Source organism: Pseudoliparis swirei, chromosome 7 (genome assembly GCF_029220125.1).
Source record: "Pseudoliparis swirei isolate HS2019 ecotype Mariana Trench chromosome 7, NWPU_hadal_v1, whole genome shotgun sequence".
Taxonomy (NCBI): domain Eukaryota; kingdom Metazoa; phylum Chordata; class Actinopteri; order Perciformes; family Liparidae; genus Pseudoliparis; species Pseudoliparis swirei.
The window spans coordinates 16,549,192-16,564,749 of NC_079394.1; the positions used below are offsets into that span (position 1 = coordinate 16,549,192).

Consider the following 15,558-nt stretch of genomic DNA (forward strand, 5'->3'; position numbering starts at 1 on the left):
AGTGGTACGCTGAAAAATGCACCACATAAATCTAACACTGTGAAGTGTGACGCGTTTGCAGGGATTTGGTCTAACAAGGTGTGTGGATCTGGCACCTCTGCTCGAAAGTCAGTTACCGCCGTTCACTGCTCTCAAATCATGTGTCAGACGATAAGAATTGTCTGGCTTCTTCACTGGCAACAAAGGCGTGTTGCTCTGGGGGTTCTGTGTTATCCTCAAGACACCTGCCTTCAGAAGTCCTTCAATCTGTGGTGCGATTCCTCGGATTGCCTCTTCCTTCAGTGGGTACTGGTTTTTCCAAGGTGGACTGGCTCCTGGTCTGAGTTCAGTTCTTACTGGTTGGGCTGACTTTACCAGTCCAATATCAGTACTATGTCGCGCCCATAAATCTTCTGGAACTTGTTGTAACATCTCTTCTCTTAATGCATCCGAGTCCAGTTTGACACTGCAAATTGATTCGTGTGTCATCCTCGCAGTTTGTGGCTGTCCTCGTCCTTGAGCCGAGATCATAATCTTGATGAATCGCTGATCCTCGCTCCTCCAAATGGCCTGATTTTCTTTTAGGTGTGAACACAGCTTCTTCAGCTTCTGCCATCATTTCTCCTATCTGCTTCTGCGTGTGTTCTTCATTTACCAACAAGGTCACATGCGGCACACTCCTTGTGATATCAAACTCTCTGTTCACGTAGTCGTCCGGTGTATCTTCATTGCTGCTCCTTGTGGTCCCACAATTATGCAGCCTGAATTGAGTTGGACTTGCTTTGGTTGGTGGCTTAGCCATTCTTCTGGGTTGGGTTGGGCGTTTTTGTCGAAGTACTTGAGCGTGCAGTGAAGTGGATTCTCTGGAAGTTTCGCATTGGGCATGTTGGCGATGATAAATTTCTCCCACAACTTGGCAGGTGCCACAAGGTCTTCCTGGAGGTTTCCGATCCAGAATACTGTAGGTGCTTCCGTCTCTGTTTTCATCACTGATTGATGAAAGATATCGTTTGGTATTTCAACCAGACAGCCGTCTGGAGTACACTTTATTGTACACTTCAACCTACATAACGCATCTCTTCCCAACAGCGCTATAGGTGTATGTTCAGAGACCAATATGGGTAGTTTGATCTTTACTTCTTGATAGCTGAGATCAACTGGTTCTGTGAGAGGGATCAGCTGTTTTACTCCCTCAAACCCGATTGTCCGGATCCATTGGCCAGACATGGGGAGATGTGTAGCATCTTTAGGCCGAATACAGGTGAAAGCCGCTCCGCTGTCTACCATCACTTCCAATGGTCGATTATTTATTTCACCTTTATCGTTGGATCTTTCTCCGGGCCTGATACTACCAGCTGGCACCTCCCTTGAGTCTTCCGGCACCTCTATAGCCCTGGTTCCGGGCCTCTGTCAGGGTTCACTGGTCCTTGGTTCGCTCCGGATTGGCCCCTGTATCCTCCTCTGGGATTTCCTCTATTATTTCCTCTGAAATCTCCTTGGTTACACTCCCGGCGAAATGGCCAAGGGCTCCACACGTATAGCATTCGTCTGAACGCTGTTGGGAATTGGGATTATACCGTCCTCCTCTTCCGCGATTTCTTTGATTTCTGCCATTCCAGGGTTGTTCTTGGTTGTAATCTGCCCGTGGGTAGAAGGCGGCGGGAGCTACTGGAGATTGCTGTAGCTGCTGGAACTGGGCCTGGTATGGCTCTGATGTCAACACAGGTTGAGTTGGTGGTGCCTGACTCTGCATAACCAACGCTTGCTTCCTCTCTGTCCTCTTTGTTTCTACGAGTTGTATATTATTCAATTTCCTGAGGGTTTCTTGTTCCTGACCCTTGATGTCCTGGTCTTTCTTCCTGTACAGCTCCACCTGGTGTGCAATATGATCAGTGTACACTCTTCTTTCCATGCTCCCAAGCCCAACCACTTCTGCCAATTTGCTTCGTACTGGCAGCGGCAAACCCAGCAGGATCTTGCCTCTCAACACTGACTGGTCCATGCGACTCAAATCCGGATCATTCCCTGTGACATTCCTCCACGTTTGATGAGTTCTTGACACATACGCTCTTGGGTTCTCAGCCTCTCCCAGTGGTTCAATCAAGATGTTGTCGGATGCACATTTGTCGGAAATGTCTCCTTTAGTGCCCTACACAAGCGACCTCTGCTTGCCTCGAACAGCTCTGAGTCATTTACAGCCGTTCCCCACGCACGCGCCAGTCCAGCTTTTTCTAGGATTTCTCCCATGCCGTGGACCCCAAGGAGATTAGCCAGGAGTCTTTTGATGTCTCCCATCGCTGACTGTGAGCCAATCATGATTTCTTCCAGTTTTGCAATCCAAGGATGTGCTCCGTCTTGAATAATGGGCAGTTTTTCCAGTATATTCGACATATCGGTGCTCAGCAATGGCTTATACTCCAGATTCTGGCCTCGGACGATCACTGGGCACATTGTCTTGGGCGTGGACTGTTTCCTAGGGCGCAATCTGTTCTTCATGCCTGATTGCCTTGAGTCTTCTCTTTGTAAATCTTCCTTCTGTATCTGCAACTCTTCCAACTGCTTTATCAGCTTCCTTTGTTCTTTCTGTCTTTCAGTTTTCTTCAAGTCACGGAGAAGCCGGTCGATGCTTACTTCAACCTCTCTCACAGTCCTCTGTGTATCCTCTTCATCGCTGCCCTCCTCTTCATTGTCTTGAGTGGTTCTATCTCCTCTTCTTTCCGCTCTAGCCAGCGTCCGCTTAACTTTAGGATCGTATCCCCCCACGTCCTCTTCTTCATCACTCTCGTCGATTTCTTCATCTCTCAAGTCCACCCAATCGACCTCAGTCTCCCAGTCAGTTGTCTTCTTCCTTCCGGATGTTGGATACGTTGTTATGGTTGTCTCCGCTCGTCCTCTCTCGGTTATTTGGTCCTCACTGTCTCTGACCAGATAAGATCCCTTCTGACTCATCACTGGGAGCTGCGGATAAATCCTCTTGGGCTTCTTCTCTTCTTCATGGCACGGTCGTCTTTTTACTGGATTCATATGTGAGAAAGTTGGATCGGTGTCGGTCAGCAGTTTCTCAGTTTGTTTCGTATTTTGCTCTATTTCTTCCGCGTATTTATCTCTTTTCTCGATGGTAGCATTCCTGAGCTTCTGTCCTTCTTCTTCAAATAACTGAAGGATGCCAAGCTCCACCAGTCTCTTCTCTTTGCGTCTTCCTCCCTTTGTGCCTTTCTTTTCGCCTGCCTTGTATGTGGACACAAGTACCTTCATCACGTTAATCACGTCTGGGTTGAGTGTCCCCTCCTTGGGCCACGGTTGGTCCACCTGGGGCCATCGTTTTGACCATTTCTTGGATATCTTTGCGATGTTTGCGATGCCGCTGACCAAAGGATTGTTTTTCTGTACTACATCAACTGGAGTAGATACCTTTGGCTCTTTGGTGACATTTTTCCCCATTATGACGGCTTTCTTACGCACTGTTATTATTGTATTGTTTATTGCAAGCTCAAAGTACTTCAATTAACCAATTAACAGAAATCAATAAACAAAAACAAATCAATTAACCAATCAACGAATTACTCAAATCAACAAGAATTAATCCATCAACCAATTAACGAATTAATCAAATCCAGACTCCCCCCTTTTATTAATGAGATTGATTTGTCTCTGCCAAAATACCAAAGGCTCACAGGCCCAACCTTGAGTAATGTATGTGCTAATCAACACAGCAAGTGCATCCCCTCATTACTGACACCAAATGTCAAGCAGAGGTTTGCCCACTGTCATCAAATGTGGTCTTGAACTCTTCTAGCAATGTCCGTGTTGAATCACCATTCAGCACATATCAAAACAAACACTGCATAAAAACATAAGCAAAGCAAAATAAAGCAAAATAAAAATGAAAAGTAAAAAATAAAATAAAAATATTTAAAAAAAATTATAAAAATTATAAAAATTAAATAATAAATAAAATAAAAAAATAATTAAATTAAAAATTAAAAATTGAAATTACAAATTAAAAATAAAATTAAAGATTCAAATGAACAAATTAAAAATTAAAATTAAAATGAACAAATTAAAAATTAAGTAAATAAAATGAAACCGTATTTGTCAGCCGAGTTTCGACCAACTATTATGTACCCCTATTTAATTAAAATTGTACTTGATCAGTCAGCCGCCAAGCCTTCATGTGTTTACCTAGATCAATGTTCTACAGTTTCACCACTGTACGCAGCTTTACAATGTGTATCATGAATATCTGACTTTGACTCGAATATATCAACACAAATGAAAAAGCTTGTGGAGTGAAACATGTACCGGCCTTTTGTTGCAGACTGTCCAGCAGGTGGTGCCAAACGTCAGTGGCCACGCCCCCGGCCTGGCCCTTGGTGTTAACTGGTTCTTTGTCCTCTTTTCTCTCAAATCTCATTCGTCATAAAATGAGTAAAAGAACAGAAATATGAAATGGTTAGGTTCTATCAGCATGTAACCTTATGTTTAACAGACTGTGTTCTCCCCTGTGCATGGCTTCCATCTGTGTAACCCAACACTTCCACCCCGTTCCCCCCACCCGAGCTCTGGATGTAAGGACTGAGATGAGGATGTTTGACCACAAGATGGCGATGACTAGTCGACCACCACGTGTTCGTTCCCCGTGGGACTCTCGCGAGAGCACGAGTCAGTCCTCTACTATTTTTTTTTCTTTTTTATTTCGACGCAACTCCCTAACGGAGCTTATTTAATCTTATAAATCAATATCTTATTAACTAGTTAGTCTCCTCTTCAGGGAACTCACGTTTGTCTTTACGTTCTCTTATAGAATAAAAATGCACGGCGTGATTTAGAGTTTATTGAAAAACTCCACACACCCGCACACAGCAACTCAACGCACACACACACAGCAGGCTCGCGCGCACGCACACACACACACACTCAGGGTGCAATTTCTCCGCCCGAAGCAATTCCCCGCTCTTTTTATTCCCCTAGTCCCGAACGTGATAAGGCAATGTGCCTACACGTCGCTTTAGGTCCTTTAACCTTATGACTCTTCTTATTCCCTTTGTTCCAAACGTGATCAGGCAATGTGCCTACACGTCGCACTACTTATCTCTGTTTCCCTGACTACGCGCAATGTTATTTTAGCGATCAACTTTCCCGCGTCTTAACGTTAAAACAAATCAAAGGCCTTATTTTCGGATAACTGCACTTACTAATTAATACACCTCAATAACATTCGCTATTTTACCACTATTACTTTATTCCGAAAAAACTTTTCCCTCTCAATTCAAACGCACACACTTCCTCCCCGCACTCAAATATGCAGGAAAAATAAAAATATCGTTCGACACGGTGAAATTATTCTTGAACCACGGCTCACACACAGACTGCACTTTAATGAACCAGCATCTCAATGACGTCAGCAGATGCTCACCGTGTTTGTCGTCCCCGAGTATTCTCACACGTGACTGTTCGTAGACGCCACTTGTTGTATCTTTGCTCCTTGGGTTTCGCCGGCGCCGTTTGAATGAGGACTTGTTTGGAAAAGAAGTTTCGAGAAGACCCAGCACTCAAAGAACACGAAGTTTATTCTTTCAAAGTACAAAGTAAAACAGACGCTTCGTTCGAACGGCTGGGAATCCACGGGTCGTGTATCAGGAATTCAACGGAGATATGTGTGTTTACAGTTTATATAGACAAGAGACAGAGGGGAGGTCTCATGTTCGATTCTATAGGCTCCCCAAAGAATCCCCATAGCCCCCCTTCCTCTCCGGCACGTTGGCCACCAAATATGGATCTATGGCGCCGTTCCCTGCTGTGAACTGTCGCGCCAGCTTGATGACAAAAGAGCTTTTCCCTCCAAATATGCTTGAGGCCTTGTAGGCCTCAGATCTATAAACTAGCTGTATCTTTTAAGAGTAATATGAAAATACACGACAACCTCCAGTGACCGCGGGCTGAAGGCCCTGGAGAAGAGGAAGCCCACTCCTCCGCTGAGGTTGGTGTTGTGGCTCAGGAGGACTCCCGCCCCCCCCCCACTCCCTCCTCCAGTCCGCCTCGTTGGTGCTGTCGCTGTGTGTCTCTTGTAAGAAGAGAACATCGTTTGCTTTCATCTTGTTGAACTCATAAATTGATGTTCTCTTCTTACTGTCCCTCGCTCCATTTAGGTTTAAAACTCCGACTCTGAATGTGTTCATTAAAATAAAAGTTTAAAAAACAAATAAAACTTAAAAACAACAAATCAATTAAAACACACATAGGAGCTCTTCACCTCCCCCTGCTAGATGCACTCCTTCACTTTAGGTAAAAGCTTTCGGACTCTAAAAACCTCCTGCATGTCTAATTTCTTCTTCGCCATGTGGTAGCGGCAGGAGTGCTCAAAAGCCACGAGGTCAGGGAAGTGATCCCTGACCTCTACTTTCTTTTTGTTTTATATAAAAACAGGCTGATCTCATCCGCTGTATAGAGCTTTTGGGCCTGACTGTTAGTTAAAACCAGAGGAGAGTCGCTGTCGTCTGACCCCTCCTCGTCACTGCTGTCCTCCACCTGCCTCGCCCCCTGACTCCTCCTCCTCTCCTCTACCCTGCTGGCTTTGGCCTCGCCGCCGGCGCTCTGATCATTTTTTCTTCTTTTTGGGGCCCCTTTCTGCGCCTCCGCTTCCTCCTCATCCATCTCCACCTGCTCAGCCCCCCCCCTCACCTGCACCGTCTTCCTCCGCCCCTACGACTCCACCCACCTGTCCTACCACCTCTATGGGCTTCCCACCAGCATTTTCCTTGTCTTTTTTTTCTTTTTCCTCCTCTTTCTCACTTTCCTCATCATTTCCCACTCCCCACCTCCACCTCGAAGCCCGTACCACCATCACTACTCATAGCACTTGTAGCACCATCACAAATATTATTTTTAGTTTTTTTAATCATTTTTTTCCTTTTTTGTTTTTCTTCTTTGCCTACCTCTTTTCCTTTATCCTCTCCACTTCCCACCTCACCCACAGCCTCCACCCCACTGCTCTTGGCAGCTTTAACCCCGTCACCACCATCACCTCCAATTTTTTTGTCTGTTTTTCCTTTTTTTTCTTTACTCTCCTCACTTCCTACCCCACCCACAGCCTGCCTTTCACTGCCCTGGCCAGCTTCACCACCCTCATCCCCACCACCGCCACCATCACCATCACCACCATCACCCCCCTCACTCACACTCTCATTCATACCCACCACCTGCGGGTCGGGTACAGCAGCAGTGGCGCCGCGCTCTCCGCTGGAATCGGAGCCGCCGCGCCATAGCCGCGACCGCACCCGCCGCTCCCCAAGCAGGTGCGGCGCGGCGCGCCTGACGGACCCGCGCCGCCTGGACCAGCTGGAGCCGGGTTGCCGCGCTTCGAGCAGACCCTCGCGGTGTGCCCCTCCTCCCCGCAATGAAAACACTTCATCGCCGATGAAGACGCGTAGATTTCATAATTATAATCATCTACTCGGACCCGGAAGCGCAGGCTGAGCTCCTTGCTCCGGTCGTTGAGTATCATATACACGGACCTGCGGTAGCTCATGATGTGCTTCATCAAGCTCTCCTTAAACCCCGACGCGATCTCTCTGATCGGGGAGACCAGCTTCCCGTGCCGGGAGAGCTCTCTGCTGAGGAACTCATCGGTGATGAACGGAGGGATGTTCGACACGAGGACTCTGGTGGACGGCTGATCCAGCGGGAACACCTGCACAAACAAATCTCCCACCGCGAGACCCTCCTCCACCACTCGGCTCACCTTCTCCACCTGATCCAGGAAGATCACGACCAAGCCGTTCATTTTGGCGGCGGACTTCACGCTACCGAACCCGACCTTCTTCCCAACTGCCCGCGCCATGACCTCCACGCTGAACGAGGAATCACCAGCGATCTTCATGCCGTGTCTCCTCGTGAGCATGGGCGGCAGAGCCGCATTGAACATAGCGCCAAGCACCCCCGGTGAGACACCGGCAGGGGAAAGACAGAAAGAAAAAAAAGAACCCAACTAACCACCAAACAATTTAGACTAATGTGAAACCCAACTAATATTCCACATTGAATAAATACATGTAACTATGAAAGAAAGAAACGAGAGAGACACACAAAACGCTCCGCAGCTCTCACACACCACCTGTCACTCTGACACTTAGCGCGAACTGAGAGAGAGAGAGAGAGCGAGAAAGAGAGAGTGAGACAGAGCGAGCGAGACGGAGAGAGAGAGAAATAGAGACATAGAGTCGGGTCCACTCGCATGGTCCCACCCCAGCGTGGACTGGCCCCACCTCACCGTCGGGGTGCTCGTAGGGCAGCCAGTGGTGTCGCGCCCCCTGCAGCTCAAAGTGGGCGTTGCGCTGCTGACACTGTTGAGCTCGGAAGTCCTCGAAGTGATTGGGGCAGTCGTCCGAGTTGCACAGCCGATACTCGAAGTTCACGCCCGGGCAATCCTGGCCCCCGTTGGAGGGTCTGGAGGGGGGTGGGGGGGGGTGGAGAACACATTAAAAGAGCAGTGAAGGACACAAACCGCTTTAAAGACCTCCTTGGTTAAAAGTACCGGAAACCTATATTAAAATAAAAATATTAAAATGAATAATATTACCGAAGCAGGTTCTTACTTCCTTTTCCTCTCAGAGACACTTCCTGCCCCTCTCAGAGACACTTCCTGCTCCTCTCAGAGACACTTCCTACCCCTCTCAGAGACACTTCCTGTTCCTCCCTACAGAACCAAGGAGTGGACTCACGCCGGGCTGCTGCACTGACGGGTCCGGAACCGGACTCCGGTGCCGCAGGAGCGCGAGCAGGAGCCGTGCTTACTCCACGAGGCCCAGCCGCCATCTTGCTTCATCTGGTTGGGGTTCTTCCACATACAGTGACCTTTGTAGCACCACTGAGGGAGGAGGAGGAGAAGGAGGATGAGGAGAGGGAGGGAGAGAGAGAGAGGAGGGAAGGGAGGAGGGAGGGAAAGAGGAGAGGGGAGAGAGAGGGAGGAGGAGGCAAGAGGAGAGAGGTGGGTGGAGGGAGGAAAAGGGGGAGGAGGAGGGAGGGAGGAGAGGGTGGACGGAGGGAGGATAGGGAGGAGAAAGGAGAGAGGATAGAGGGGAGAGGAAAGGTGAGAGAGGAGAGAGGATAGAAGAGAGAGGAGAGAGGAAACTATTATTAACTACTGAACTGCACTTCTGTGATTGTATAAATAAACTTTACTTACTTTACTTACTAAATGTTCCTAATTTTCCATCATGATTACCATAAACACTGATAAAAGCTAACGTCTTAAATTAAGAAGTAATGTACGGTTAAAGTAATATAAAATATGTACGTAAAAAATAGACGAAACATTTATTTTCAAAAGCTTCAAAAGCCGAAAATCTTGTGAATTAAATTGTTTTAAATTATTCAACCTTTTCATTCATTACAACACATTTAGTAACGTAAGATAACGTACGATAACGTAAGATAACGTACGATGGCGTAAGATAACGTACGATAGCGTACGATAACGTACGAGCGTGACCATGGCGTACCTTGCTGGGGGCGCACTCCGTTCCGTCCAGCGGGGGGCCTTTCTTGGTCTTGCAGAAGTACGGGTTGTCGGGGTGGCTGCACCACAGCTGCTTGCACGGGTCGAAGGTTCGGAACTGAAACCACGACAAAAAACTTCACGTTGTTTACTACGAAGGAATTCCTCAACTTATACTCGACTTAATAAAAGCTTTTCCTTTAAAAGGTGAGAAATTCAAAATTCTTGAAGAGGATTGTTGACTCCACACGGCTCTCAACATGGCGACAGGATGATCCCGGAAGGCCCCCCCCCCCTGAACACGTGAATGCATATTTGACATAACACTTGCTAATCTATCGGTCCTACCAAGTCATCTTATCTTTGATATCTTTGGATTTTAAAAATGAGACTGAGCCGCCTCAGATTCCCCAATGAACCAACAGGGGGCTGAGGGGAGGGGCCGGCTGCGATGATGTCACCGATGACCCCCACTTTGACCTTGGATGATGGAATCTGACTTATATGGAATCTTGGCAAGTTTCTTTAAATATCTTATGAATATCTAGCAAGTGTAAATCTTCCACATGCTGTCCTCTGATGCCTTCAGGTACAGTTGGGTAAAACTAAAGTGAAGGGGACATGCTGAGGATATAAAGATGATGAGGAGCAAAAACCTTCAGATTATTATTCGCAAAAGAGCAAACTGAGAAAAAAAGAAAAGTGAAATGAAAGATGAACTTTTTTTATATTAATAAAAGAACTGAACTGAAATGAACTTCCCAGATGTCTTTGAGGGCGATGCATCCGTTAATTATTTCATGTCTCTACACCTGTGAGATCAAAGCTCTGATGGCGGCCCAGCGGGGGGGCGGGCGACCCGATGTCTGATGCCCGTGGGACGTTGTGGACTCACCGAGGTGCAGATCTTGTACCCCACCCCGAAGTCGAAGCGGCACTGCTCGTCCATGGAGTAGTTGATGCCGGGGAGGTCGGGCAGCTGCGGCCAGTCGTGCTTGAAGGGGTCGTCCAGGAGGCAGTCGTACGTGCTGTGGGGGGGGGGGGGGGAGGGGATACAGATATTTCAAATAGCTGTTGTGGTTGCAGAGCTACACCCTTTGTAGTTTGGGTATGACTCGTGGGCTCATGGACTCATGGGCTCGTGGAGCCGTGAACCTGTGGACCCGTGAACCCGTGGACTCACTGGATGTATCTCTTCAGTTCCTGGCCGCTGCACATGGACCAGTGGTACCGGTGGAACGCCGCCTGCACCAGAGGAGCCATCACGCTGCCCATTGCCGTCTCGTCCCCGCAGCGGTTGCCTTGGCCGTCGTGCTCCATCCCCAACCTGTGTACACAGAGAGAGACCAGCAGCAGATGTTCACAACAACAACAACAACAACAACAACAACAGAACCGCAGAGGATGGAGACACTTTGATGCCCGAGAGGTTTCCAGAAAATCAGCTTCAGACGTTTGAAAGACTGGAAAACGACTGGCTTCTTTCTAGAGGTCCTACAGGAACCAGGAAGGACTAGAACCAGGACTGAGGGTGTAGCCCATGGAGGGTGTAGCCCATGAGGCTGTAGCCCATGGAGTGTGTAGCCGATGGGCAGCCCATGGACGGTGTAGCCATGGATTTTTTCGCGTCCGTGGCCCAAAACGCGTGAGTTTACTCGCTCGACCATTTGCCGTGTTCACGACATAAGCATCGAGAAGCTCCGCGAGGGGCGGGGCTTATCTCTGTGTCTCGTCCCCGTAAAGACCGTTATTATCTCCTTCATCCACCACGGAATAACTAACCACTAGTTCTGCTTTATACTTGTTGTGGACATCCCACACACTAACGCCCTCGTGTTTGGGTTGATGACATCACCCGTAGGCTCACTCAGCTCGGTCACTTTCACCGATGAAGTTACTGTTACGTCTGAAAGACTTCCGCTTCCAGCGCTACGAGAGCGGAACATCTAAACGCTGTTATTGTGTTCATAACATTATTATATATAATATATGTTATTGTGTTCATAACATTATTGTCCGTCTTGTTCTGATTCAACAGTGGCGGGACAGCGATGACGCACAGAGCAACTTGAGAGTTGATTGGCCCGAGTTGCGAGATGAACGTCTCAAAGTTGAAATATTTCAACTAGGGGCGAAAATTGCGCAGCTGAAAACACGCCGCTGTAAACGCGTCGCCCACATTGCGTCGCCCCCAAACTCGCCGCCCAGAAAACTATCGCGTCTATCGCAGCCACACGCGTCTGTACGTTGACTTTTCATGGGATTCAGTCGCGCGAAAAAATCGCATCGCTTTTGGTGTGAACGCACCTTGAGTCACGTCCATCTCTTAATGTCCCGAGGACATTTTGAGCTTTTATTGGAGAACGGACAGCGGAGTCACGGGTTGTCGCTTGTGATTGGTCGCCAATCCCAAGGCGGGGCTTACCCAGTGGGGAGCCTTTCAAATAAAAGACAACATAACCATCCTTAATGTGATGTTTTGGGAAGTTTCAGAGAGAACTAGTCAGTGGACTCGAGAGTTGTGGATTTTTTTTCTCCAAAAAATCAGGAGAAAACTTTCAAACTTTAAAAAAGTTTTTGTTATAAAACAGAATATATCACCGGGATCAATCCCAGCCAACTTTTGGGAGGAATGAACATTTATTTTGTGTTGATGTTCCACTTTGATAAAAAGTGCCTTCACAAAGATAAAAAACAACAACAAAAGAAACGTTGCTGAGCGGTTTATGATTTTCTTTTTTATAATCTACCGGTAGCTGCGCTCGTTGAATTTTTGGGGTTTATAGAGAATAAACATATTCTACTTGAGAAAAATAATTGGACCCGGCTCCACTCACCACGAGCATCGCTCGTCTTCATGCTCGGCTCCTTCCAGAAGAAGCTGCTGTGCAAGTCCTCAAATATTAATTGAGATTTAAAGCCTTTTGCTCCTGTAGTTTAATGCTGACACGATGATATTCCTGCAGATGTTTAAAAATTAATAGAATAATCTCTTTATTGACCAATAAGATAATCGTGGTAATGCTTTTATGCCGCTCTGAAGGTCGTGATTGGGTAATAAGAATAATTTTATTTAAAAAGCATCTTTGGAAACACTTCCTTTTTTTTCTTGGGCTGCACGGTGGTGTAGTGGCTAGCACTGTCGCCTCACAGCAAAAGGGCCGTGGGTTAAATTCCCGGTCTGGGCGGTCCTTCTGTGTGGAGTTTGCATGTTCTCCCCGTGGCAGCGTGGGTTCCCTCTGGGTTCTCCGGCTTCCTCCCACAGTCCAAAGACATGCAGTCAGGTTAATTGATGTCTAAATTGCCCATAGGTGTGAATGTGAGAGTGAATGGTTGTCTGTCTCTCTGTGAGCCCTGGATGGACTGGCGGCCTGTCCAGGGTGTCCCCTGCCTTCGCCCTGTCAGCTGGGATCGGCTCCAGCGCCCCGCGACCCTAATGAGGATAAGCGGTATGGATAATGGATGGAATGGATAACTGTGGTTCAATTCAATCCCCTCAAACATCCCGGTATTAAAGTCCAGAACTTTAAGAATATTTTAAGTCGGAGTGAACTTTTTGCTTTCACGTGACACAAACATCGGTCACCTCGGTGAAAGTTAAAAAGAGTAAAAAAAGTGAAGAAAAAACAAACTATGTCTTACAACAATAGCGTAGAGTTTAAACATCTTGTTTTAGTTTGAAAAAGAATGTAAAATGTTAGTTTTGTTGGTTTAAATAGCACAAGGCTATTTTCCTTTAAAAAAATGTTTTAACAATACTGATACTTTCGTGTATTTGGGATTTCAGGGGATTCGATGGCAGAAATTAACTATAATATAATATTTCAATTAGTGTACAAACACCTCAAACCCTGCGGTGGTGAAAAGTTCAGAAGTTCAATAACATTTGAAGTTTTGCTTTCACGTGGGACACAAACAAAGAAAAAAGTTAACAAAAAAAGTTAAGAAAAAAAAACAATGTCTTAAGCCCCACATCCCCAAATGTGGAGGCGTTGTGAGGCAGTGGTGTTTCGGGGAAAGCAGTGTTATGAGTAAGAAATTAAAAAGAGTTAAGAAAAAAAAACATGTCTTAAAACAACAGCGTAGAGTTTTAGTTTTAGTTTGAAAAATAATGTAAAATAATAGTTCTTTAGGTTGAAATAGCATGAGGCCATTTTATTTATTTATTTCTAAACAATACTGATACTTTAGGACCCGTGTGTTTGGGATTTCGAGGGATTTGATGGCTAAAATGTTATATTATATTCATAACTATGTTTCAATTAATTAATCAAGAAGAGAGATATTGATACGTTTTGATATTCACATATCATATACCTTACTCTGTTTCTCCTTGAGAAGAACAATATCACTCTTCCATCCATCACTCTTCCATCCATCATTCTTCCATCCATCACTCTTCCATCCATCACTCTTCCATACATCACTCTTCCATCCATCACTCTTCCATCCATCACTCTTCCATCCATCACTCTTCCATACATCACTCTCCCGTGTTATCCCTCACTCACATATTGTGGTGTCAGATGGTCTTTTATTTTGTTGTCACTGCGTGTCTTTCATCTTGTTGACATCTTCCCTCTTTGTTGTTGTTGTTTGTTCCTCTTTAATGTCACCCCCCCCCTCCTCTGACAGCCAATGAGACGGTCTGAGGAGGCCACTGAGTCTCTGCTAAGCTTCTCAAATAGTACCAGGATGCACATGTGTTGCCACTTAGTGCTTTAAAATGTATTAAATAGCAAAATGAGTGTAATTTAATTAATTAAACACGACCTCACTCCACTCATCATGTGCAATATGAAAACTGTACATACTGAACATATTAACACCTCCCTATTGTGTTTTCTTGACATTAAGTTATTCTTTAACTTTATTATTGTCAGATATAGCGGTTATTAAATCCAGAATAACCACCTCTTCTTCTGGGATAAGAGCTCAAACCAGTCCAACAAATAAAAAAAGCTAAAAATAAAGAATTCAAATCATTAAGACATGAATTATGTTTTGCTTAGATATTGTTATGAGTGGTTTTTAATTAAGTGCGGCTAAGCGTGGATTATATTGACGTAGACGTAGATATTTATATTTTAAAGAATAAATAAACCTACACGTGTCCGGTCTCGTGGGCCACGACGAAGGCCGAGGAGAAGCCGTCTTCGTGGTTGAGGGTGCAACTCCGGACCGGGTGGCACATCCCAGTGACAGGGGCGTAACCTGGAGGAGAGAGGAGGGAGGAGTCATGAGGTCCGCCTGAAGGATCCTATTGGAACGCTTAGATCAAAGTAAACAGCTGTGGGACATTATGGCTGAATAACGTCCACCTCGTCACCTACGTGTATCATATTAGAGTCTAACTGGTGGAGGGATCAGGGGGGACCCATCGGCTTTGGGCCAACCTTCCCTTGAAAGTTACACAATCGTGAGACTGGAAAATTAAAATCAAAAGCTTTAAAGTGCCGGTCCTCCCCTCTTCAGTCCTCAGTGGATCGAGATTTATATGTGAGTGCAAACAAAGGAACTCAAAGTTCAACCGTGTGGAGTCTGAACCGTGTGTTAGAGCCCCTCTCTCCCACTCAGTGGTCTTTAAAACTCAAATATAATAAAGAATAATTTACTTTCATCGTCGCCTCTATCCGCATGGAGATAACTCTGAGAGATGAAGAGACAAAAGACCTCTGCAAAATGTCTATATCAGGGAGAACATCTGGCTGAAAGAGCTATATATCTGTATATATATATATATACAGATATATATATACACTACCGTTCAAAAGTTTGGGGTCATCCAGACAATTTCGTGTCTTCCATGAAAACTCACTTTTATTTATCAAATGAATTGAAAATTGAATAGAAAATATAGTCAAGACATTGACAAGGTTAGAAATAATGATTAATATTTGAGGTATTAATTTTGTTCTTCAAACTTTAAGCTCAAAGGAAGGCCAGTTGTATAGCTTATATCACCAGCATAACTGTTTTCAGCTGTGCTAACATAATTGCACAAGGGTTTTCTAATCAGATATTAGTCTTCTAAGGCGATTAGCAAACACAATGTACCATTAGAACACTGGAGTGATCGTTGA

The 15,558-nt window shown here is 45.8% G+C and overlaps 1 protein-coding gene across 1 annotated transcript in view; it reads right to left on the minus strand.

Moving 5' to 3' along the window:
- adamts3 (ADAM metallopeptidase with thrombospondin type 1 motif, 3) overlaps positions 1 to 15,558 on the minus strand; it is a 116,533-nt gene that overhangs the window by 39,359 nt on the left and 61,616 nt on the right. Inside the window, exons 8-13 of the mRNA XM_056418120.1 lie at positions 14,584 to 14,689; positions 10,659 to 10,802; positions 10,371 to 10,503; positions 9,480 to 9,593; positions 8,700 to 8,845; positions 8,249 to 8,424 (exon numbers count right to left, since the gene is read on the minus strand). Of these exons, the coding sequence (XP_056274095.1) occupies positions 8,249 to 8,424; positions 8,700 to 8,845; positions 9,480 to 9,593; positions 10,371 to 10,503; positions 10,659 to 10,802; positions 14,584 to 14,689 (819 nt within the window). The remainder of the gene's footprint in view (positions 1 to 8,248; positions 8,425 to 8,699; positions 8,846 to 9,479; positions 9,594 to 10,370; positions 10,504 to 10,658; positions 10,803 to 14,583; positions 14,690 to 15,558) is intronic.